At 46.9% G+C, this 25691-nt stretch overlaps 3 protein-coding genes across 18 annotated transcripts in view; 1 reads left to right on the top strand and 2 right to left on the bottom strand.

Annotated features, from left to right (window-relative positions):
• SGSM2 (small G protein signaling modulator 2) overlaps positions 1 to 13192 on the bottom strand; it is a 46078-nt gene extending 32886 nt beyond the window's left edge. Inside the window, exons 1-4 of one of the 10 annotated variants that reach the window (XM_021067594.1) lie at positions 13058 to 13184; positions 12741 to 12877; positions 12477 to 12663; positions 8813 to 8888 (exon numbers count right to left, since the gene is read on the bottom strand). In XM_021067594.1, the coding sequence (XP_020923253.1) occupies positions 8813 to 8876 (64 nt within the window). In that variant the 5' untranslated portion in view covers positions 8877 to 8888; positions 12477 to 12663; positions 12741 to 12877; positions 13058 to 13184. Of the gene's footprint in view, positions 1 to 8812; positions 8889 to 11901; positions 12878 to 13057 lie in introns of those variants that run through there. The other 9 variants (XM_021067601.1, XM_021067598.1, XM_021067600.1 and 6 more) reach the window with 9 other exon arrangements.
• On the top strand, positions 12344 to 25660 carry TSR1 (TSR1, ribosome maturation factor). Of its 2 annotated transcripts, none has more exons than XM_021067603.1 (15): positions 12344 to 13391; positions 13538 to 13641; positions 13951 to 14170; positions 14286 to 14420; positions 14821 to 15245; positions 16143 to 16302; positions 16731 to 16888; positions 17149 to 17345; positions 18583 to 18745; positions 19088 to 19198; positions 19901 to 20033; positions 22757 to 22873; positions 23480 to 23620; positions 23725 to 23799; positions 23930 to 25660. In XM_021067603.1, the coding sequence occupies exons 1-15, from the start codon at positions 13295 to 13297 to the stop codon at positions 24106 to 24108; spliced, it is 2415 nt and encodes an 804-aa protein (XP_020923262.1). In that variant the 5' UTR covers positions 12344 to 13294; the 3' UTR covers positions 24109 to 25660. The 2 variants fall into 2 exon arrangements, with proteins under 2 accessions (XP_020923262.1, XP_020923263.1); XM_021067604.1 differs by having other exon boundaries at positions 13266 to 13391; positions 13951 to 14001.
• SRR (serine racemase) overlaps positions 22049 to 25691 on the bottom strand; it is a 21003-nt gene continuing 17360 nt past the window's right edge. For all 6 annotated transcript variants that reach the window (XM_021067611.1, XM_021067612.1, XM_021067613.1 and 3 more), the window contains 2 exons: positions 25003 to 25212; positions 22049 to 24658 (listed from right to left, as the gene is read on the bottom strand). In XM_021067611.1, the coding sequence (XP_020923270.1) occupies positions 24461 to 24658; positions 25003 to 25212 (408 nt within the window). In that variant the 3' untranslated portion in view covers positions 22049 to 24460. The remainder of the gene's footprint in view (positions 24659 to 25002; positions 25213 to 25691) is intronic.

Here is a 25691-nt window from a genome sequence, read left to right as displayed (position 1 = left end):
TTGTGTATTCGCCACAAAGCTAGATGTGATAACTGCTCAGACAGGTCGGCTGGGTTGCCTCCCCAAGGCCTTAAGGGCGAGAGAAAGGTCTCTCATGGCTGATTCCACGGAGGGTCCTCCTGGCAGCCCAAGAGGGCAGGACTGGGAATGGAGGGTGGGCATGAGCCATAATCACTGGAGCTACCCCCATCTTCCTCCAGATAGGTATGTCTGTGATTCTGTCAAGGTGAAGGATCTCCCCCAGTCAGTGACTTAGGGGAGAGAGATCACATAAAACTTTTCTGTTGGGATAGGGGAGTTGCAAACACTCTTGTTTTTCTTACAAAACCAGCCTTTGTAGCCTGCCACAGCGGTTATGATCAGCCATGAGGGCTCAGGCCTTTGTGGGGCTTTCCTTGTAGAAGCTCCCTCACAGTTTCTATTTATTTATTTATTATTTATTTTGCTTTTTAGGGCTTTACCCGAGGCATAGGGAGGTCCACAGGCTAGGGGTCGCATTGGCACTACAGCTGCCAGTCTATTACACAGCAACTCAGGATCCAAGCTGCATCTGTGACCTACGCCACAGCTCATGGCAATGCCAGATCCTTAACCCACCAAGCAAGGCCACGGATCGAACCCGCAACCTCATCATTCCTAGTCAGATTCGTTTCCACTGCGCCATGACAGGAACTCCTTGAATTTCTATTCTTTATCTTCTTTTAGGAATTTCACCATGACTGGCCACGACCATCCTAGTGTCTGGCAACTGCTCAGATGATGGCTGGTCTGGCCAGGGAAGGAGAGATAAGGCCGGGTTGGTATCCTTCTCCTCTGTGTTCACTCTCTAAAACTACCCAGGTCCCCTACCTGGACTCTGTCTTTGGTTTAAAATACCAAGGATGGGGAGTTCCCACTGTGGTGCGATAGGATCGGCAGCATCTTGGGAGTGCTGGGATGCAGGTTCGATTCCAGCCTGGCACAGTGGGTTAAGGATCCAGTATTGCCACCGCTGCAATTTAAGTCACAACTGCAGCTCAGATTTGATCCCTGGTCCAGGAACTCTATGCCATGGGCAGCCAAAATAAAATAAAATAAAATAAAACCCAAGGATGGGAAGGGGAAGCAGCAGCCTCAGCAACAGCAGGTTCTTCCTGACTCCAGCTGGAGGTCCAGGATCAGGGAGGACCAGGGTCAGGGAGGACCCTTCAGAAACATCTGCTGTCCTTCTCTTCTCCCACTTTGCCTGGGCACAGGTTCTAGGCTGTAAAACCCCCACCAGTAATGGATGTCTGTACACTGACTTGGGGATAGAGGCTGAGCCACCTCAGGGGTGGGACTGTTTCTACATGTTGGATGAACACAACTTGATCAGTCTACAAGACAAATTAAGTTATGAAGGTTCAGACACTAGTATTTAATGCTCATCTACTCCTATAAAGTATTCTATGTTGGAGTTCCTTGGTGGCCTAGCGGGTTAAGGATCGGGCATGTCACTGCTGTGGCAGAGATTCGATCCCTAGCCTTGGAACTTCTGCATGCCACGGGCATGGCCACCAAAAAAAAAAAAAAAAAAAGTATTCCATATTTACATGACTTCAGACCCCCTCTCTCCGGTGTCCAACATCCAGTTCCAACCCCAGAGGGCAGGGCAGATTTGCACGGTTATTTGTTCTACAGGCTAACATGTCCACAATCCTGTTTAAGGTTTAAGGACGCCTTCCATACATACCTTTCGAAATAAAAATATTTCCTATTAAAAAAAAAAAGTTGGGTAGACTTGCTATCTCTACCTCTTTATCCAACCATTCTCTCCTTCTCTTCTTCCGTTTTTTTTTTTTTTTTTTGTCTTTTTGCCTTATCTAGGGTCTCTCCTGCGGCATATGGAGGTTCCCAGGCTAGGGGTCTAATCCGAGCTGTTGCCGCCAGCCTACACCAGAACCACAGCAATGCAGGATCCGAGCCGCGTCTGTGAGCCACACCACAGCTCACGGCAATGCCAGATCCTTAGCCCACTGAGCAAGGTCAGGGATCGAACCCACAACCTCATGGTTCCTAGTTGGATTCGTTAACCACTGAGCCACGATGGGAACTCCTCCTCTTCCTCTTTTTTTAAAAAACCATCTTATTATGGAAAATTCCAAACATATACAAAAGTAAAGAGGACAATATAACAAACCTCATGTACCTACCACCCAACTTAAGCAATGATCAAGATATGACCAATTTTGTTTTAGTTATAACACCTCCAAACACTTTCCCCTTATCCCTAGATTATTTTGAAGCAAATTTCAGACATTATATAAATATATATTTTTTCTATATATATGCATATGGAAGACCCCGGCCTAGGGGCTGAATTGGAGCTGCAGCTGTCAGCCTATACCACAGCCACGCCGGTTCCGAGACGTATCTGTGACCTACGCTGCAGCTTGTGGCAACGCTGGATCCTTAACGCACTGAAAGAAGCGAGGGATCAAACCAGCATCCTCAGACACTATGTCAGGTTCTTAACCTGCTGAGCCACAACTAGAACTCCTAGATATTATGTATTTTTGTCCATGTTTTCATATGAATCTCTAAAAGATGATTTTTTAAGGGTCACTCCCTCAGCATATGGAAGTTCCTAGGCTAGGGGTCAAATCAGAGCTATAGCTGCTGGCCTACACCACGGCTACAGCCACACGGGATCCAAGCGTGTCTGCAACTCACACCACAACTCATGGCAACATTGGATCCTTAACCCACTGAGCAAGGCCAGGGATCTACATCCTCATGGATACTAGTCAGGTTCATTACCGCTGAGCCACGATGGGAAATCCAAAGATGACTATTTTAAAGACACGTACCTACTACCTTTATCACACCTACAAAATTAATAATAATTTATTATTATTTTTCTTTTTAGGGCTGCACCTGTGGTATACAGAGGTTCCCAGGCTAGGGGTGGAATGAGAACTGTAGCTGCCAGCCTAACACAGACACAGCAACATGGGATCTGAGCTACTTCTGTGACCTATACCACAGCTTACAGCAATGCCAGATCCTTAACCCATTGAGTGAGGCCAGGGATTGAACCTGCATCCTCACAGATGCTAGTCAGATAATGTTTCCGCTGAGCCACGACGGGAACTCCAATAATATTTTAATATTTTCAAATTCCCTAATTGGTTCCTAGAGTTCGTATTTCTCTGATTATCCAGATGCTCCAAACTCCTGGAAACATGGATTCTCAGATGGAATACTGGAGAAGGTTCTAGGAGCCTTTATGGGGAGAGTTGTAAGATCAGTTTCAAGACCAAAGTAGAATGTCACAGGTAGTGATGATGGTATTTATTGAGCACTTAGTGCATACCTGGCTCCATGCTGTATGCTTTACCCACATCACTCTTTTAATCCTCACATCAACCCTCTGGGGTAGATTCAGAGTTGCTGAATAAGTGGCCATGGCCACACACTTGGTCACATGGTCAGTCTGTAAACCCAGGCCTGTCCAACTGCAAAGCCCCAGCTACAGACCATCACCACATGCACTCATCCATGCCCCCAAGACAGGGCGTGGGGAGCCAGTGCCCCAGAGGGCCCTCCTTCTACTGGATCATTTTTGGATGGAAGGCAGAAGCCATATATGCTGAGAATGAGCTGTTCATTCAGTGCAGGTGGGAAGAAGAAGGAATCCCTTTCACTGAAAAGAGCCAGACTAAAAACTGCCTGCCCTCTGAATCTCAGAAGGTACTGAAATAACCCTGGGCTGCAGTATCCCAGGTGGGATGCATCCTCCTGCCACAGCACCTGCTTCTCTCCCAGCTCATTAGCATCCCCTTGCTGATTCCCAGAGGATCTTTCTACCGTCGACCTTCCTGGCTAATGAAAGCTGCTTAGCAACAGGAAGCCGGTTAATAAAGCCCTGGTGTTGTTCCCAGCTCCACAGACTCCACCCCCGTCTCCCATTACAGCTCAACGTCAGCCAGAGGCAACCATCAGGTGGGCTGATCTGTGTGGAGAGGGCGGGGAACCCGGGGACTGAGGGGCAGGGCTGGCCTGGCCGGGGCCCCGCCCCTCATGCCTGCGGTCAGGGAAGGAGATATTTAAGAACCTGCTCTGCCAGGCAAGGAACCTCTACGTGGGGCCTCCTAAACCCCTTCTACCCACCAGAGGTTAAAATCCAACCTCAGTGCCCAATCAGAATGGAGCAGAGACGCAATGGAGGCAAACACTCCCAGACCTGAGCCAGAAGGGAGGGCAAACCCAGAGAAACAGGGCTGTCCTAGAGCTCATGGGTTTAGGCCTAAATTAGCCCAGACCCCTTGACCGGAAGAGTTAAAGGTGCCTTCTGTGAGCATGTGTATTACTATTACAAATGCAAAGTTCAAAGGTGAAACTCAGGACCATCTGCTGTTTAACCCTGACCTTGAGTGGCCCACAAACAAAAGTTAAAAATACCTGGCCCTCTGGGGGTAGGGGGTAGCAGGAGAAAGCAGCCTGCACCTGGGGGTTCAACAAGCCACAGGGAAACGAGAAGCACTGATTTCATTCATCAGGTAAGTTTTTACATTCAGTTTCAAAGACCTCATAGGGAAAAATGCAAACTTGACATGACTTTTTAAGATAGTAGATATCAAAGAACATTCTCCCATTGTGTGGCTTGGGCCTATTCTCCAGTGGGAGGGTGCAGTCACGTGCGTCCTGATCCTTTCGCCTCTGGGGTGCCTCAGAGTTGCACTGTGGCCACATTCTGTGGTAGGAGAACAGCACACAGAGAACACTGCCAGCCAGGTTTGCTGGCAAAACCTCCTCACAAGGTGTCTACCTGCAGGGACCTGACCGGCTTCCAGACAGACAGGTTTAGGAATGATCACAGTAAATTCACAGCAAATACATGTTTCTTGCCAGTCCTGGCAGTCTCACTCCACCCTGTGGGTAAAAGGAACCGGGGTCTGGTCCTGCCCAGGTTCAGGCCTTAACCTGGGGATTCTTCACGTCCATTTCTAAAGCTCTCCAGGAAGATGATGTTCCTGGTTCAAATGTCCTTTTTTTTTTTTTTTTTTTATTGTCCTTTTAGGGCCACACTCACAGTACATGGAGGTTCCCAGGCTAGGGGTCGAATTGGAGTTATAGCTGTTGGCCTACGCCACAGCCACGGCAATGAGAAATCCGAGCTGCATCTTTGACCTATACCGAAGCTCACAGCAGTGTCGGATCCCATTGAGCAAGGCCAGGGATCGAACCTACGTGCTCATGGATGCTAGTCAGATGCGTTTCCACTGAGCCACGACGGGAACTCCCAAATGTCTGCTTTCTAAGGAAGCTCAGGGAAGCTCATCTTGCTCAAGCCCTGCCCTCTCACCCTCTAACCCTCCTTTGCTAAGAACAGTGGGGCCAGAGGAGGGGCCCAGGATCTCAGCACTCCTCAAAGCACTAGGGAAAGGAGTCACTCACTCCACAGTTAATTCAGTCTCCACAGCCTTCCCTCTGCTCCCTTTTTCTCTGCACTCCCATTTCCCCCAGAACAAAGCTGAATTCTGGACATGGCTAGGATAACTGTAAGGGTAAGACTGGATCCAATTCAGACCAAAAATGTACCTCTGAACATTTTTCCAGGGAGTGAAGGAACTTGGCATATCAGAATCTCCAAAAAGCCAGAAGGGTAGAGTTCTCCATCATTACATACATACCTATTCTCTCTGCCTCTCCCCACAAATCCCTGATTCTGATTCAACTGTGAATGCAGACAGGAAAAATTTTTTTTTTGTTTTTTTTTTGTTTTTTGGTCTTTTTGCCATTTCTTGGGCTGCTCCCGTGGCATATGGAGGTTCCCAGGCTAGGGTTCGAATCAGAGCTGTAGTCGCCGGCCTATGCCAGAGCCACAGCTACACCAGACCCGAGCTTCGTCTGCAACCTACACTACAACTCACGGCAATGCCGGATCCTTAACTCACTGAGCAAGGCCAGGGATCAAACCCGAAACCTCATGGTTCCTAGTCAGATTCTTTTTTTTTGTCTTTCTGCCATTTCTTGGGCCTCTCCTGCGGCATATGGAGGTTCCCAGGCTAGGGGTCTAATGGGAGCTGTAGCCACTGGCCCACGCCAGAGCCACAGCAACGTGGGATCCAAGCTGTGTCTGCAACCTACACCACAGCTCACGGCAACGCCAAATCCCCAACCCACTGAGCAAGGCTAGGGACCGAACCCGCAACCTTGTGGTTCCCAGTCGGATTCGTTAATCACTGCGCCACGACGGCAACTCCCCTAGTCAGACTCTTTAACCACTGAGCCACGACGGGAACTCCAGAAAAAAAGTTGATAATCAGTGCTTAAACGAAACTTATTCTGAGCCCAAGTTGGAATCACCTCACCACTGAACACTATCTTTAAGTATAAGGATGCCTTTTCCTGTGGGTCTCTGAGGCCCCAACCTGACTAGCTTTATGCTGTTGGCAGCCTTCCTGCTAACGTTCCTTTCAGTGACTGTGCACTAAGCCCAAGGCAGAGGCAGCAAACTGGCAGAGGATTGCAGATGCCTTCTGTTTAGCCCACACAATTTTTTTTTAATGGGAACTAGTTATCAGCATTTAAAAATTGGGACATTTCATATAAAAACCCAGACTTCTGGCTTCTCTTAAAACAAAGGACATAGAAAGTCCGGGCCGGCATTCCTGCAAAAGCGTGTCGTGGCTGCCGCCTTCAAACCTGACAAGTGCTACCTAGCTCACCCCATCCCCACCACTGCCTGCTGTCCCACACCTGCCCAGCCACTCATGAGGACCTTTCTCATCCAATCCTTTGGGCATTTCACTTTGCACTTTGACCTAAGGTGCCTCTTGAAATCCAGCAGAAGAGTGCTCCTCGGCTTATCTTAGAACCCTGGAGACTTGGGTCTATTTCACAGACCCTCATTCTATTTTTGCAACTGAAATGGGCTAAAAGTAGCAGAATCACTCCTTTTGGAGGTGATATTCCTGCCTGCTGGAAAGAGCCATGGGCTCCTAGGCAAGAGGCAAATGTGAAAGCCCTACTGTTTCCTGCAGGCCATGGGACTGATGAGAGGAGAGCATTAGTTTCTTCTCACCCTAATGGGCCTGATGGTGGGACGCCCACAGCTTTTTTCCTGCCTCTTGTCCCCCATTCCCCTATAGCCACCCACATGTGGCGCCCATGCACAATCTGTTCCTGATATTTTATTGTTTTGCGTGTTTGCTGTGTGTGCTTTAGATGAAGCTTAGCACCATGGCATGCCTAACTGGGCCACGAGCAGAGTCCTTCTGATGACAGACAGTGGCCGACATCAGGGCAACACAGCACAGGTGCAAAGAAGTAGGGTCCTAGTCCTCTTCAAAGTTACTTATTGGGAGACTAGCATGCTTTTTCCCCTAGCAAGGGTTCTGCCTGAGAAAAAGGTGGCATCAGACTGCTTCTGCAAACCTGTGAATTGTTATATCATCTCAAAGAACCAGGGAAACTTACCCAAAATGACATAGTAGGACCTCGAATCTTGCAAACCTAACTTCAGCCTTAACATCCAAAGGAGAAGGAAAGACATTTTTCTGAGCTCTCACAATGCTAGGAATGTTCACCTACATCATCCCAATTCCCCTCCAAATTCCTTGAGGTGGGGCTCCCACCCCATTTTTACAGGAGCAAACTAAGCAAAACTAAGGCAGAAACTAACAGACAAAAATTAAAAAACTTGTCCAAGGCAACTTGCGAAGTAAGCAGAACACCAGGATTTGTCTGAATCCTGTCACTTAGGCTCTGTTCACAGGCCACCTCTTCCCACCTTTCTCTGCTTTTCTTCATAGGTGTTACCATACCTGTTATTGCAAGATATACTTATGAGTGCATTCGTTTTCTGTCTGCCTGCCCACAGAATGTAAACAGAGACTCGGTCACTGCTGTTCCCCTAACCTGGAGACACCTGGGGGACCTTCCCCTACAGAGTTTGCTGCTGGACTGATGGGAAGGGCAGCTCTATCGGCCTCACCACACTACTGTCAAAAGGGTTCTTTTCCTTATCTGCTCTTTTCATTCCTTCCCCTCAGAGATGGACAACCTCCCTTCCACAAACACCAATCTCAGAGGCTGAGGAAAACAACATAAAGATGGCAAATGGAAGGCCAAATTCCTAGAAGTCCAAGAAAACTCAGTTGTGTGTCGGCACAGGCTTGCTCCTACAAAGGCAAAAGTATTCACACTGAGGAGGAAGTGTTGGTTTATTACCGACTTTCTTCCTTCTAAGAAGGGAAGGCTTTTGCTATCCTTCCTACTCTACACTCATGTTGTTTTGCATCCAATCAAGTGCTTGGAGGGTTGGGAGGCTGGGGAAACACACGTGGGATTAATCAGAAAATAGATGTGGCATAGAAAGCATACAGACCCTTCCCCAAAGTTAACGTAAGAATAAACCAGAGGAGTAGTTCCCAAACCCAACTACCTAGGACAATGGCCCTCAAAGTGTGGCTCTGTACCAGCAGCAGCATCAGGATCATCTGTGAACTTGTTAGAAATGCAAATTCGTAGGCTCACCCCAGACACACTAGAATCAGAAACTCCAGGGTTAGGACCCAGGAATCCGTTTAAACGAGGCTGACAGGTGATTCCAATGCATGCTAAAATGTAAGCACTACTGTCTCTGAGAACTGGACATATATAGATTCTTTAGCCCTGGAGATCCTGATTCAGTAGGTTGGGATGGGACCCAAGGTGAGTCCATAAGCTTCTGAGGTGATAGTGACTTGCGATCTACTAAACCTTGAGGACTCATCCTTCCCTGGCCCCAGGACAGTGTCCTCAGTTTTTAAACCCCTGTCCTATCATCCCCCAGTCACTCACTCACCACACAGAGCAAGGATGTGGCTGCTATCTTCATGCACAAACTTCCTGGTGACAGCTTCTTCCATGATTTGCTTCACCTGTGGATAAATGGGCAGCATTGTTATTGACTGATTGATCGATTGGAGGCCTGTGAGCAAGTAAATAGCTTGATTCTGCATTCCTGATCTGGGTTCAGACACTTGTAGAGTAGATGATAGCAATGGGAGGGACCTGAATCTCCTCTGAGCTGTTTCTTCAGTACAAATAGTTCTATGCATACTGGAAAGGCAGCCAGGAAAAAAGATGCCACAAACCCACCAGCCAATCAGCGCAGATATTCCAACCCAGGGGAAGTGCCCTGCTGTGGAGAATAGGGATCAGAGGCTCATCTGTACTTAGCAGTTTTTGATGCCCTGGGGGATCCTGCCAGGAGACAAATACTAATACTGATGATCAGAGGGATGGCTTAATTTAATCCCAGTATAAAATCTTACAGATCAATTAAGCTCTGGGCAGAGCTAGTCTTTTTGCCACTCTTTGGACAGTGTCCTGTGTCCTGATGCACCCTTTCTCCCAAGGCCCTCACTGTGGACTGTGCAGTTTGGAGGGTGGTAGAGCGTCTAAAACCTGAGGAGGAGGAAGAATGGATCTGGAATCTCCTCCCTGCTGGAAAGCACTCATGGTTAGCAGTTAGGTAAAGCGGGATCAGATCGATCCTGCAACTCTAAATTGTTAAAAGCTTCCTAGATTACTTCCCAAGAGGTGTTTGCATTAAACAGAGCACAATGACACAGCTCAAAGACCCATAGGCATCTGAAGCAGGCTGTTGGGGCAGATTTTTGGATTAGGAGGACCTAACAGATGCCCCTAAAATTATACTACCAATCCTTTGTGAAAAGCCAGCCTTGCCTACAATTACCCCCACTGTCTCTACTTGTGGAAGAAGAGAATATGTTTCTCTCAAAATCAAGTGCTGAAAAGGGAAGGGAACTAACAGTTCAGAGTGGTCAACATTTGTCAGGTAATATACATGGCTGTGGCATATTCTGGACATTTCTCACATTTGCTTAAGAATCATTCTTGAGGAGTTCCCATCATGGCTCAGTGGTAACAACCCAACTAGGAGCCATGAGGATACGGATTCGATCCCTGGCCTCACAGTGAGTTAAGGATCTGGCATTGCTGTGAGCTGTGATATAAGTCAGAGACACATCTGAGATTCTTCGTTGCTGTGGCTGTGGTATAGGCCAGCAACTACAGCTCCAATTTGGCTCCTAGCCTGGGAACTTCCATATACCACAGATGTGGCCCTAAAAAGAAAAAAAAAAAAAAAATTCCTGAAGTAGTACAGATAGCTTTCTAAATACCATCTCCCCCAAAATCTTTCCCATCATTCCTGACTAACCTCCTCAAATTCAAAACACACTAACAATCCTAGCCCATCTGCCCATAGATTGGGTATGGCTTCATTTTTTGTTCTTTTTATACTGTTCATATAAGTCTCTGTCACTCACTAGTTTCCTGAGGATAATCACTGAGACTTGAGATTTCTCTTTTCCTCGGGGAGACCAAATTTGGGGCTTAAATGCTAGCTGATGTACTCCTGGCCTTAACCCCCCCCCCCTTTATGGCCACTCTGCAGCAAAAGCACAATGAAGTTTCCCACAATAAGTTGGAAAGGTGATGGTTTCAACTACCTCTTTGCCAAAAGGAAACAAATGTTAGGCACAGTAGCCCTAATGCAGAACCATCTAGAGCTTTTTAGGATTTTATAATAAACTAGAGTCTTTTCCCGTCCTGAAACTCTAAGAAAAGGTAAAGGAACCAAGATGTATGAAGTAAATATCACTATTCCTTTTTTTTTTTTTTTTTGGTCTTTTTACAGCCACACCTGTAGCATATGGAAGTTCCTGGGCTAGGGGTCAAATCAGAGCTTCAGCTGCTGGCCTACACCACAGCAAGGTGGGATTTGAGTTGCATCTTCGATTTGTGCTAGTTTGCGGCAGCCCTGGATCCTTAATACACTGATCAATGCCAGAGATTGAACCCACATCCTCATGGATATTAGTCAGGTTCTTAACACACTGTGCCGCAGCAGGAACTCCACCATTCCTATTTTAGATGAAGAAAATGAGACTCAAAGGTTAAGTAACTTATTTAAGGTAACAAAGAGGTAGGTCTAGGCTATTCCAAAGTTTATGCATTCCTATCAGACTTTGCAGTCTCCAGTATCAATAGACTTATTTACCAAAAAGAAAATATGCCGGGCATAGATACAATTCTGGACAAAAAAAGATGGGTTTCCTGCTTTCGTGGAGTTTACACATCTGGCAGAGAGGTAGGTGGGAGGAGTGTAAGGCTCCATCCAGAGGCCTAATCCATTCCTAATCCACTCTGTAGGTTTGAGCTCTCTAGCTCTCAGATGTGGGTGAGTCATTCACATGGGCACATCTCCCCCTCCCCCATGAAATTGAAATGGGCTTTAGGGCAGGGTCAAAGTAAAGGACATTAGTACAGTACAGAGAGAGGCTTTTTCTCTTTCTGACAGGGCGAGGGGGCTCCTCAAAAGAGGAAAAAATCCTGAGTTTTAACCATACTCAATAAACCCCCTAGCCTCTGGGTATGGAGGTGGGCGTGGAGTGAGAAGCAGTGAAGGTGTGCGGGCGAACCTTCCTGCAGTCGCGACTCAGAAAAATAACCAGATGGGGTGTAGGGTAAACCCGAGCTAAGCCCCCAAGTCACCAGTTTAGCGCCGTGGAGGCCCGCGCGGGGCCCCGCCCCCTCCCCACTCGGCGCGGATAATGAATGGGCACCTCAGGTTCTCCAGAAATCGCCGGCACCCCTCCCCCGACCTCGGTCTCGCTCTCCCAGCACTGCCGGTTGCCACAGGGCGGGGAGCTGCGGGATCTCAGAGCAAACAAGCCTAGGAGCGCCTGCCTAGCTCCGGGGACCGAGGGGAGCTGCCCGCTGACCCGGAGTGGTGCGTGAGACCCCAGTCCAGGACCCCGCCCCCGCCCGAGGCCAGCGTCCGGAGATGGGCGCCGATCTGTCAGTCCCCCGGGCCGCGGGGGCAAGGACGCGAGCACCCGGGGGTCGGTGCCCTGACTTTACCTCCTTTTTCACGTTCCACAGCAGTTTCTCTTTGACTGCGTCCTCCGCGCTGCCCATCGTGCGGCGGCTGACTGGGAGGAGGTGCCCGGCGGCCCCCGAAGCCCCTCACGCGCCCTCGCCGCCTCCGCGCCTCTCAGCTCAGCGCCCCACGCACCAGGAGGAGCCCCCGCCCGCCGCGCTCCCCGCCCGCTGCTGCAGCCGCAGCCACTGCCCGGTGCTGGGCTCCGCAGCCATCTTCCGAGCCCCACACAGACGTCAGGAGGCTGGCCCGGCCCCTTCCCACAGCCGGGGGCGGGGTGGGGGGGTGCGCTCAGCCACGCGGGGGGGAGGGGTCGGGCGGGGGGAGGCTGTGCGCGCCTGCGGGCGGCAGGCCGGGGCGCGCGCCACGCCAGCCGCTGTCATGGCAACGCGCGCTGCTCCAGCCCCGAGGGCGCGAACCCGCATTGTGAGGGCCAGCAGCTGGCCTAGCACAGCGCGGGGCGAGGAGGCGGGGCGCGCCCGGGACCCCGCGACTGAGGGCAGAGTCCTTCGCTCCGAAGCTAGCCCCCATCCAGCTAGATGTCCCTGATTCCTACCCGCTCGTTTTCCCGACGGGAAGGGCTGGGGCCCCCAGCGCCTCGAGTCTGGCCACGGGGAAGACATTAGTCCCATGGCTGGGAGAAAGTCCGCGGAATGCTAGCGTTTCTTCAAACCCTCCTGCCAGCCGGGCGCCCTCAGCTGCAAAGCCTGTGGGGAGATGAGCGGGAGCGCGGCCGCCCCAACCTGTAGAGGCTCGTCAGCCCTGAGGGCACGAGAATCAAAATCAGCCGTCCTACCCCCGAGGGGTCGCCACGTCCCACCTGTCCCTTCTTGCAGCTACGTTGGAGGCGGGGGTGCGGGTTGGGGTAACCGAGACGAACAGGAGCTTTTACGGAGCCTGTGGAGGTGAGACCTGCGCCGTCCACACCATTTGCCTTGTAGATTTAAACAGCCCCACCTGGGAATGGAGGGCGAGGCAACGTTGCTTAAAGTAATAAAGGACACCTGCTGCAGCAAACTGAGGAGCGGCTTAAACGAAGCTGAGAGGAGGGGCTTTGCCTTCTAACGCACGAATGGAGAATCTTCCTAAGAGAACAGCGCAAAAAATGAAAATACAAGGGAGACCGAGAGCCCAAACCTTGACTCTACACCCGCCGTTTTGAAGCACCCAACAGCAAACTACCACAGGGGAAACTTTACGTGCAGGTTTTGCGGAGACGCTAGCTCAAAGCTCTCACTACCGGGTAGCAGAGATCCTCGCGAGAGTACGCGTGGCGCCCCACCCCGCCAGGGGAGGACACGCCCCCACTGAGGGGGCCGGAAGCGTTCGGCCTGTTCCGGAAGTAGTGCTGACTTGGTACATGTGAGCGGCAGCATGGCGGCCCATCGCTCCGGCCCGCTCAAGCAGCAGAATAAAGCTCACAAAGGCGGGCGGCATCGTGGTCGTGGATCCGCGCAGCGGGACGGCAAGGGTGAGAAGATAGGGTTGAAGGAAGAAGGGCTGTTTGGTCGACATTAACTACTTCTCTCCATGCCCAGAATTTACCTCCTATCTCCGGCCTGAAGCCGGTCTTCTGCTAGTACCTTTGCCCAAGAGTCCTTTCTAATATCCTTCTAGGTCGTCTAGCTCTGAAAACTCTAAGCAAGAAGGTGAGAAAAGATCTTAGCAGAGTAGACCAGAGGCATCGCGCCAGCCAGCTCCGAAAGCAGAAAAAGGAGGCGGTGAGAGGAGTGGGGATTGGGGAGTAGTGTGGCTTCACAACCTTTCTGAGCGGATAATGTCTAAAAAACTAGAAAATGTGACCCTGGGAATGGGCGGGGGATGGAGAGTAACCCTACAGCACATGTCAGGCATGCAGGCCCAGACTCATGCTAGAGCTTTCTTTGCTTTGTTTTTAGTTCCTGCCCACCCCCTTGGCATACATGATACGTTTTACAAGAGATACTGGTTGGAGGGTAGGGGTGGACATCCATTGTTGGAAATGCAATACTGGAACATAGAGATGTTCTCTTGATCCTTTCTGTCCTCAGGTTTTGGCAGAAAAGAGACAGCTTGGCAGCAAGGATGGCCCTCCTCATCAGGTACTGGTGGTGCCCCTGCACAGCAGGGTTTCCCTGCCAGAGGCCTTTCGCCTGCTTCAGGATAGGGACACTGGAACAGTACACTTGAAAGAATGGGGAAGCACTCATAGTTTTATGCTGTTATGTCCCCGCTTGAAACATCGGTGGTTTTTCACATCTGCAAGGCCAGGTTAGAGTATACAACAATATTTTGTATTGTTATGAGTATCATTGGTACTATTTTTTTTGTATAATGTACTGTTGTCAATTTCTATTTCTTACCGATTTTTGTCTTCTTTTTATAGGGGACCTGCATACTGTGTTAGACATGGCTAAAGTGGCTGATACCATCCTGTTCCTCCTTGATCCACTGGAAGGCTGGGATAGCACCGGGGATTACTGCCTTTCCTGCCTCTTTGCTCAGGGCCTTCCAACTTATAGTAAGTGAGTTGAAAATATTGGAGGGCAAAGAAGGAAGTTAATTAACACTTATTGTGCACCTTTCATTTGCCTGATGCTTGATACAATTGGGAGGTTGTATTCAGCTGATTGTGTGTTGTACATGTATGGCCTAAATTTGGTCCATTATTTGCAGGTTTTGTTTTGTTGTTGTTGTTTTTTTTTTAATCTAAATCAAGTTGCTTTTTTATTTCTGGACTGCCCTTTGCCTAGAGGAAGAAGAATAGGAAGTTTGGTTTTACTGTGAAAATTTTTTAGGGTAGCTGAGTGTGGGGTTACTCAGTTATCTATGGCTCATAAGTTGGCATGTTTGTGAACTGAAGGGGGGATTTTGATATAGTGAAGCAACAGGTCACAAAGCCCTTTTTCTTTCACTCACAGCATTGGCCGTCCAGGGAGTTTCTGGCCTCCCGCCAAAGAAACAAACAGATGCCAGAAAGAAGTTAAGTAAAGCAGTGGAGAAACGCTTTCCTGATGACAAACTCCTCCTGTTAGATACTCAGCAGGAAGCAGGGATGCTGCTCAGGCAGTTGGCCAACCAGAAGCAACGGCATCTTGCCTTTCGAGATCGGCGAGCTTACCTATTTGCTCATGCTGCTGACTTTGTGCCTAGTGAAGAGAATAACTTGGTGGGCACCTTGAAAATCTCAGGCTATGTTCGTGGACAGGCTCTGAATGTAAATAGCTTGCTGCATATTATTGGACATGGTGATTTCCAGATGCAACAGATAGACGCCCCTATGGACCCTTTCCCTTTAAATCCTAGAGTTATCAAGTCTCCGAAGGACCCAGACATGGCAATGGAGGTAAGATTGGTATTCTTCCCCATGCCTACCCCCCCACCCCCCACCTTCTTTTTAGGACCACATCCATGGCATATGGAAGTTCCCAGGCTAGGGGTCAAATTGGAGCTGCTGCAGCTGTCAGCCTACACCACAGCAACATCAGATCCGAGCCCTATCTTTGACCTACAGCACATCTCACAGCAACCCTGGATCCTTAACCCACTGAGTGGGGCCAGGGATCGAATGTGTGTCCTCATGGATCTTAGTTGGATTCATTAATGCTGAACTACAACAGGAATTCCAAGATTGTTTTCTTAAAAGACTGCATATTGTAAATTTATAAGTTGACACAGGGTGGAAACTAACTTCAAAGAAGGCAATGTGTTTGCACACCTGCACAACTACACTAGTCCCTGGAGGTAAATCCTAGTTCAGAAGAAGGCAACGGTCAACTACAAACAGGTTGACGTATCGCATACTTATCCAGCACTTTGTAGATGCCTTGCATAGATAGCAGTGGGCTCTGAGTTTGTAGAAGATACACCCAGGCTGTAGTCTCCTTCCTTAGCCAGTTTAATTGGGTCAGAAAAAAATGGCAAACACCTATGAAGTAAAGATTGCGAAAGTGTGGTTGAGGTATACACCTGTAGTGGAAGATGAGACAGTAGAATGGCAGGCCTCACGGAAGAGATCAAATCTGAGCCAGTTATTGAGAAGGGTGAGTATGATTTATTAGTTGAAAAGAGATGGAAGAGTAGTCTAATGAATAGAGGTTAACATGAAACTTGAAAATTTTTGACAAGGTTTGGCTTTCTGTTCTTCTATTTGAGGTCTTTGTTATTTCTAGATCTTTCTGATCATAATGTTAGATTTAGTAGATTTTGGGCTAGTGTTTGACCATCATCTGTTTGTTTTCAGATTTGTGCTGCAGATGCTGTAGCTGATATGGAAGAAGACCTTAAGGTCCTAATGAAGGCAGACCCTGATAAACAAGAATCTTTGCTAACAGAAGTTATCCCAGATCCAATGGAGGGTGAACAGACCTGGCCCACGGAGGAGGAGCTGAGTGAGGCACAGGGTTGGTATTGGCAGACTTTGAGATTCACTGGGCCTAGAATCGTGGGTTTTATCCAGCTGCTCACAGTGAGGACCCTATATGGTAGAGTGGGATGAGGAAATATTTCAGGATCTGTCTTCTCTCACCTCCAAAGGCTGGATGTTTGCACAAAGCAAACACTGGACACAGTTTTACTCCAGTTTCTCAAAGTTACTTGTTACTGTTTTCTAATGAAGAGATTAACAACTTCTGATTAATTTTAAGACTTATTTGGCTGTGCAGGTATTACTAGTTCTGAGGCAGCTGAACTAAATTTGGAAGTAGTCTGTTCTACTCATAGTGCCTGCCAGAGTTCCTAGCAATATTTAGTATCTTACCTATGTGAGAATACCCAGAGTAATAAAGGGAAGGAGGCCCATAACTTACTTGACTCATTTGGGCTTTTACAGACTTACTGAAGGAAAGTTCCAAGGTGGTAAAAAAGGTTCCCAAAGGAACATCCGCTTATCAGGCTGAATGGATTTTGGATGAGGATGGCGAAAGTGGTGGGGAAGGAGATGAGTATGATGATATAGAACATGAGGATTTTATGGAAGAAGACTCTCAGGTAAGGACATGGGCCCTTGGGCAACTTCTGTACAGCCGCAAATGCAAGGCCAGGTGCAGTCCTGACCTTAAGGTGTATGTGTGGTCAGTTTCTGAGGAATGACTTTGTAGTTGCCAGGAACGAGACTTCATTTTATAACTTAGTCTCTACGAGAATTGCTGTTGGTTTGGACTGGGTATCCAGTAAAATTATCTTTAGCTTAATGGCCTTTAAGGTAGAGAAGTGGGTTTCCTCTGAACTTGAAATCCTTCATTCTACAGGATGAGGGTAGTGAAAAAGAAGAGGAGGAGGAATGTGAAACGATGACTGTGGGAGAGTCTGAGCGTGATGATCTCTATGATGAGAAAGTGGATGAAGAGGTTGAGGAAAAAATGCTGGAGAAGTATAAACAAGAAAGACTGGAAGAGATGTTTCCAGATGAAGTAGATACCCCACGTGATGTGGCTGCTAGAATTCGGTCAGTCAACAAGTCTGAAATCAGTATGTTTTTATTTAAAACTTAACGTGCCTCAGAACTATGTCAGTGTGTGTAAAAGAAGAAAAACACATTATTCTTGCTCCTGAAGGGCTAACACTATAGGGGAAGGTGAGACACACAGGAAACCCTAATACATATTCACATGCCAGACTGTAGTACAAACTGATAATGTTACAGTACTTTAACGCAGGAGAAATATTACGGTTAATTAGCGAACGTTTCCTTTAGAGCTAAGATTAAAGTATGTAGCACTTGAAAATTTGGAGAAGTTTGGGTAGAAGAGGGAGAATGAACGAGTGAAGATGGAGATGTTCCTGTCTGATCCAACAATGAGTGACTAAAGCCCCAGAGTTTATGTTGGATATTAGAGAGGTAAGGCTTTTATCAAGGACCTTGTTAGTCAGAGTAAACAGCCACTCCCCTGATAGGCACCAGGAAGCCATTGGGGTTTGGTTCTGAAATACTTGTTACAAGCTGTTTTAGGGGGTGGTCCTGACTTAGGCTGTTAGGTTACTTTGAGAGATAGTGACTTCTTTTAAGCTAGAGCCTTAGCCATTTTATTTTTTTTTTTCTTTAAAAAAATTTTTTTTTTTCTTCTTAAACCATAGTTATTTAAGCCACAGTTATTTATTTAGGCTGCACCCTCAGCATATGGAAATTCCAGAGCCAGGGATTGAATCCAAGCTGTAGGGGCAGCACCACTGAATCCTTAAGCCACTGCACCAGGCCAGGGATGGAACCCATGCTGTTGCAGAGATAACGCTGGATCCCTAACCTGCTGTACTAGGCTGAGGTTTGAACCTGCAACCTGGTGTTGCAGTGATACCACCAATCCATTGCACCGTTTTATATATTTATTTATTTTTGCTTTTTAGGGCCATAGATGCAGCATATGGAAATTCCCAGGGTAGGGTTTGAATTGGAGCTATAACTGCTGGCCTACGCCATAGCCACAGCAACACAGGATCTGAGCTGGGTCTTTGACCTACACTGCAGCTCACAGCAACCCTGGATCCCTGACCCACTGAGTGAGGCCAGGGATTGAATTCCTATCCTTATGGATATTAGTCTGGTTTGTTACTACTGAGCCACGACGGAACTCCTTTTTTTTTTTCCATTGCACCATTTTAAGAGATGAGTGGGTTGAAAGGGTTAAGTAGCATCGTGTAAATTTGACTATTAGTTTCTTTAAAATGTTTTCTATTCTACATCCTAGGTTTCAGAAATACAGAGGTCTCAAGAGCTTCCGGACATCTCCATGGGATCCTAAGGAAAACCTTCCTCCAGATTATGCTCGCATCTTTCAGTTTCAGAACTTTCTTAATACTAGGAGACGCATCTTTAAAGAGATCGAAGAAAAAGAGGTTGAAGGAGCTGAGGTGGCTGCTTTCCTTTGTTCATCCCTATAATTTCCTTTTTTTCCTTCCTTTTTTCCTTCTATTAATGCGAGTACCTTAATCAGCTTTGTGCTGCCCATAGCATAATTAGAGGAACTCCTGCGTCACTGCTAAGAGTGATGTTGGGAACGAAGAGATATCAGAGTTGTTAACTGAAAAAGCATAATCTGGGTAGTTGAAACGTGTGAAAGGCAATTAATGTGGAAGGATGAGGACTGGCTTTGTGGTAGTCTTAAGAGACTTTTAACGTATTTGGAGAAATGTTTCATCATCGTTGAGACCTTAAGGGTAACTGCATGATTGTTTTCTGCTTTCTTCTGGCAGGTGGGCTGGTATGTCACGCTTCATGTCTCTGAAGTTCCTGTGTCAGTGGTTGAACACTTCAAGCGAGGAGCACCCTTGATTGCGTTTTCTTTACTACCTCATGAACAGAAAGTGAGTTAGTGTCTCGTGGGAAATGGGGAATTATAACACTTTCCAGCCAGTTTTGTCTGGCAGTCTAAAATTTTACATGACTGACATTTTGCTTATTGGGATGCAAAAAGTCTGCCTTTATGAGAAAGAGTCTGAAGATAACAGAGAAGTCGATGATGGCTTTACCCAACATGTCTGAACCTGTCTGACGCATCTCAGTGATGTGATCTGTGTGGTTCTGAGACTTCTCTAAGTATGTTGTCAGATCAGGTTTTAATCAAGGTTTGGCAGCCATAAAAAAAAACGGTTTATGCCAAGGTGCGGATGTCTTTTCTCTTGGTGTCCAGTAGTCATGTATGTGAGAGCTCTGGCCTTGTTCAGTGTAAGGCTTGAGGCAAGAAAGGGTCTTGAATGAGTGTAGTTTTGAAGTGTGTGGTGGGTAACTTGTGGTACTGATTTTGTGGCAGATGTTGAACTCTTGCACTTTCAACATGGGAAGGTCAGCCAGCATAGCAGGTACATGAAAGCTCTGAAAACCAGCCTATTTTCAGTTTGAATGCCAGTTCTTGGTAAAAGATGAACCTGTCTCATCATCTACAATCCGCTGTAAATTAGTATTGTTGGGTTTTAGAGTAAATCTAATCTGCTGGTTTGGTTTGCCTTCTTTCAGGTTAGACTATTCTATTCCTGACATGAAGTTCTGTTTTTCTACTTGGTCCCCAGATGTCAGTACTTAATATGGTGGTAAGCCGTCACCCTGGCAACACCGAACCCATAAAAGCTAAAGAGGAGCTGATCTTCCACTGTGGATTCAGGCGCTTCCGAGCCTCACCTTTATTCTCTCAGCACACTGCAGGTAAGCAGTGGGGAAGTTTCTGAGTTCTTGTCCATCTTACTGTCTTTTAAGGGACTATGGCTTGGGGGGTGGAGGGGATGCACAACATATCATTTCAAACTCTCTGACTCTGGGTTAGAGTTATTTTGAGTACTCTGGTTTAAGAGCCAATGATGTTTCCATTTAAATGTCTGAACCTGTCTGAAGCATCCCAGTGATGCAACCTCTGTGTGGTTCTGAGGCTTCTCTGCCATGAGTATCTGTTTGGGAGTAGGTTTTGAATAGGAGTCGGCGGCTTTCTAGAAATGGTGTGTCATGGAACCCTTGGCATCCAATGTGCCGGTGGCAGTATGGGTGAAGGCTAAGGGTAGCGACGATTGAGCAAAGCAGAGGCGTGTGGCTTCTGAGATGTTGAAACTGTGTGAGAGTTTGGAGAGTGATGACCGGGGACACTTTTATGAAAAAAAAAAAAAGCTTGAGCTTGTAATCTTACACATTAGGAGCAGGAACATGTTTGTACTAACTGCAGGGTTTCTGAACATTTCCTGTACACTCTCGGCAGTGGCCAGAGGAAGATGATGAAGACAGTATTAATGGATGCTCTGGGTAATTGATTTTTGAAAAAAATTTTATGGTGAAGTTCCATCATGGCTCAGCAGTAAGGAAGCCGACTAGTAAACATGCGGACATGGGTTTGATCCCTGGCCTTGCACAGTGGCTTAAGGATCTGGCGTTGCCATGAGTTGTGGTGTAGGTTGCAGGTGCAGCTCGGATCCCGAGTTGTTGTGGCTGTGGTATAGGCTGGCAGCTGTGATTCTGATTCTGCCTGTAGCCTGGGAACTTCCATATGCCATGGATGCAGCCCTAAAAAACAAAAAAGAAAAAATTTCACTAGACCAGGGATGGAACCCGAGCCTCTGCAACAATACAAGCTGCTTGTAAAAATAAGATGTAGACATCTTTATCATCAGAGATTAAAGATTTGGATTCCAACCCACTGCGCCACAGCAGGAGCTCTTAGATGATTTCTTTTCTCACCTGCCATGCTGTCTAAATGAGGGATTAGAACTTCCTGTTGCTCAGTGGGTTAAGAACCTTAACATTGTTTCTGTGAAGATGCAGGCTTCAGTGGGTTAAGGATCCAGCATTGCCACAAGTAGCAGATGTGGCTGGGATCTGGTTTGGCTATGGCTATGGCGTAGGCCTTGCAGCTGCAGCTCCAATTCAGCCCCTAGCCCGGGAACTTCCATGTGCCACAGGTGTGGCTATAAAAAGGGGGAAAACAAAAAAAGAGGGATTAATTTCACTTTGCCTTAAAAAATTTTTTATTGCAGTGTTCCTTTCATGGCTCAGCGGAAACAAATCTGACCTGTATCCATGAGGATAGTTTGTCTTTTTGCCATTTCTTGGGCCACTCCCGGCAGCGTATGGAGGCTCCCAGGCTAGGGGTCGAATCAGAGCTGTAGCCACCGGCCTATGCCAGAGCCACAGCAACACAGGATCCTAGCCGCATCTGCGACCCACACCACAGCTCACGGCAATGCCAGATCCCCAACCCACTAAGCAAGGGCGGGATCAAACCCGAAACCTCATGGTTCCTAGTTGGATTCGTTAACCACTGCGCCACAACGGGAACTCCGAGGATGCAGGTTTAATCCCTGGCTTCATTCAGTGGGTTAATAAGGATCTGCCATTGCCAGGAGCTGTGGTGTAGGCCAGCAGCTACAGCTCGGATTCAATCCCTAGCCTGGGAACCTCCATGTGCCATGGGTGTGGCCCTAAAAAAACAAACAAAAAAATTTTATTGCCCTATAATTTTAGTATTAAAAACGGAGTGGTTTTCATTGAAGGTAAAAATAAGATGTAGACATCCTTATCATCAGAGGTTAAAGATTTGTTAGAACACAGTTGTATTTTTATTTTATTTTATTTTTTTATTTATTTTTTTAATTTTTATTTTATTTTTTTATTTTCCCACTGTACAGCAAAGGGGTCAGGTTATCCTTAGATGTATACATATTTTTTTATTTTTTGTCTTTTTGCCATTTCTTGGGCCGCTCCCGCGGCATATGGAGGTTCCCAGGCTAGGGGTCGAATCAGAGCTGTAGCCGCTGGCCTACGCCAGAGCCACAGCCACGCGGGATCCGAGCCGCATCTGCAACCTACACCACAGCTCACGGCAACGCCGGATCGTTAACCCACTGAGCAAGGGTAGGGATCGAACCCGCAACCTCATGGTTCCTAGTCGGGTTCGTTAACCACTGCGCCACGACGGGAACTCCCCAGTTGTATTTTTAAATTTAATTTTTAAAAATGTATTGTCTGTGCTTTTTTGTGCTACAATGACAGAGTTGAATAGTTGGAACAAAGCCTGAAATAATTACTATCTGACACTTCATAGAAATGTATGCCAGTCCTTGCTCAAGACTAAGAGCTGTTGAGTTAGTGGGGTGCTTTGCTGTAAAGCACTGATTCTCAAATGAGGTAGAAGTGATGGGTATCAGAGTCACCTGAAAAACTTTTGTTCAAGCTCCAAGATTCTGCCTCCAGTTGAAAAATCACTCTGATAGGATTGAGTTGTATCTTTCGGTTGTATTGAGGCCAGAAGATATTTGGAAAACTTGTAGGATAAAGAAACACTAGTTGCCTTAGGTTTAAGAGTTGCAGTCATAATAGGCCTCTGGATTATCTATTGTTTCTCAAATTACTTTTTGGTTTTTATTTTTTAACCTCTATTATGGCAGCGGATAAACATAAATTTCAGAGATTCTTGACTGCTGACATGGCCCTGGTGGTGACAGTATATGCCCCAATCACCTTTCCTCCTGCATCTGTGCTGCTTTTCAAACAGAACAGCAATGGTAAGTTGAGTTCACAGAGATAAATAGGCCTGCAAGTCTTAATAAGTTTAAACTGCTTTATTTACATTTGGGAGCAAGGTAATGGTTGTTTTCAAAATGTCTGAATCTCAGCCTCAGAGTGGGTCTGAGGCAGGGATGACAAATAAGGTTTTATCTTGTTTGCAAACCTTGGCTAATTGGTAGAGGCTGCTATATTTAGGCTAGGTTCTGAGGACAGGCTCAGCAGGCATGTCACGTAGTCATCTTTGCCATGGACCCAGGAGGGCAGCATAGTATATCCCTTCTTTAAGATGTCCTGAATTTTTTAAAAAAGAAAGAAGGAAGGAAAGGAAAAAGGGGATTCCTGCTGTGGCACAGTAGGTTAAGAATCTGACTTCAGCAGCTTTGGTTGCTGAGGAGGCATGGGTTCCATACCCAACCTGGCACAGTAGCTGCAACTCGGATTTAGTCCCTGGCCTAGGAACTTCCATATGCTGTGAGTATAGCCATTAACGGGAAAAAAAAAAAAGATTTTTCAAAGATCTTGCATAGGTCTTTAAATAGACTGGACGCTGAATGAAGGCTTTGACTTAATAGACTTCCTGCCCCTCTGCCTTTGCCCCTTAGGAATGCACAGTCTCATTGCCACAGGCCATCTATTGTCAGTGGATCCAGACAGAATGGTCATCAAGAGAGTTGTTCTGAGTGGTCATCCTTTTAAAATTTTTACTAAGATGGCCGTGGTGCGTTACATGTTCTTCAGCAGAGGTAGGTGTGAAGGACGGGGTCTAGCTGCCTCTGTGGGGTGAGGTTGGGTTTAATTTTGTGGGTAAATGTTTCATCTTGGTCTTCTGTGTGTGTTTCATTCTAAGAGGATGTGCTGTGGTTTAAACCAGTGGAACTGAGAACAAAGTGGGGACGTAGGGGATACATCAAGGAGCCTTTAGGTAAGAGAATGTGGGATTTGGGATCTTGTTTAGATTTCCCCAGTGCTACTAAATGATGATTGGGTTAAAAGGCCACTGCTTTAAAATTGTTCTGTTTCAATTTGACCAACTAGCTCTGTTTTCTTTCTAGGTACTCATGGCCACATGAAGTGCAGTTTTGATGGGAAGCTAAAATCTCAGGACACAGTACTGATGAACCTCTATAAACGAGTTTTCCCCAAATGGACTTATGATCCATATGTACCGGATCCAGTACCTTGGGTGAAAAATGAGATCTCTTCAACAGTACCTGAAGAGGACATGGAATAATGGATTCTGTGGGCTTCTGTCTTGTTGCTGCCAGTTAGCACTCTGGGGGTGGGAGCCCGTAGGTTGTGACTGGACAGTTTGTTTTCTGCATAGGCTTAGGGGTCTCTACTCCTCTTTGCAGAAGACTTTCTTAGCCTTAACAAGGTGTCTCAGTTAAGTATCGATGTTTTTCTATCCCTACTTAGTCTGAAAACTATTAAATCTTACTGAAATGTCATTCTACATCAGGAGTTTGACAGGTGTTTAAGAGGGGAAGATTAGGAAGTTGACAGTGACCAGGAGACAGAATTTCCAGGTGTCTGTTCTAGACATTGAATCCCTTTTTGTCCTTTTGCACATATTAAACAGAATGTTAAGGAGCTGGCTTTTCAGCCTGCCTCATCCAAGCTAGGGAGGTTAAGTCTACATTTCCACCACTGAGCACAATGCAAATGTTCTTTACTTCTGCGGAAACTGTTTGAAAATGCTGAGACAGCACAGCAGCCACTCCAACACCAGCTGTAGGTTCAATAAGCAGTTTCATCCTCTCCCACACCAGCTGGGTTGCATACTGTTAATATGGAAGGGAGTAAGAATTAGTAAAATGATAGCCGGGGAAAGAGCCTAGTTGGTTGGCCTTTTAAGTTAAAGGCCAGATGAGAATATATGCCCAGTCTGAATTTTCTTATTGCTGTATGTTTGTGCTTGCCAGTGAAACGGGCAGGGCTTGCTTGCTTTCCCCCCCCCCCCCATTCAAACTACACTTCTGTTATCTTGATACATCTAGGGCACCCTCCCACATTCATGAAACCACCTAGTCAAGTCCCCAGTGGGTGAGTTGCTACTTACAAAGGGAAGGGTTTTTGCATAAGTTGCTCCATTCTTTTGTTATTTCTTTACCTCTTGGAGCCTCACCTTAATTTCATCCTCTGTGACAGTGAAGACATCATCCACAAGGTCCCTTATGATAGGCCAGGTGTTTAGGCCAATGCTGGATTTGACCCCATCTGCTATTGTGTCTGGAGGTTGAGGATTGGGGGTCAGTTCTCCTCTCAGTTTGGACTGGTAGCAGTCATCTGCATTCAAGGGTTCAGCAGCATATACCTTCACATTAGGTCTCAGAGCCTAGGAAGAGGAATATTAGATACCTTACAACTGGCCAAAGCATTTTGCCTGCATGCTTGAAGTAAAAAGTAGGCAGTACGATGATTAACACATTTCTGCCAAAGAGTCTTTTAATTGATGTAATGGAAACCGGGTCTTTGAGCACTTTAAATTGGATTCCACCATGTGTTGCCTAGAACACAGCTGGTTCTGCTGGTGACTTGGGAAAAGAATAACCCAACTTGGATTGTAGGTTGATGAGATGGAATTCAAAGAAAGGACTGTGAGATTGCCACTCACTGTAACTGCTTTTATGCTGTAAAGTTTTCATTAAGGAAGGAGTGGTGATGCAGAGAAGGGGCTTCTGACTCAAGTGCCAAGGGATGATGAGAAGGAATGGCAATTTGGAGGGAATGTTGGGCAGATACTCACAATGTACTATGATCTAAAATAAACTTCTATGCCTGAAGTGGGAAGTCCTCCAGAAGCTGTTTTCTCAC

Source organism: Sus scrofa, chromosome 12, assembly GCF_000003025.6.
Source record: "Sus scrofa isolate TJ Tabasco breed Duroc chromosome 12, Sscrofa11.1, whole genome shotgun sequence".
In the NCBI taxonomy this organism is placed as follows: Eukaryota; Metazoa; Chordata; class Mammalia; order Artiodactyla; family Suidae; genus Sus; species Sus scrofa.
Note: the sequence above shows the minus strand (reverse complement) of the source record. Positions and strands in the feature narration are given on the sequence as shown.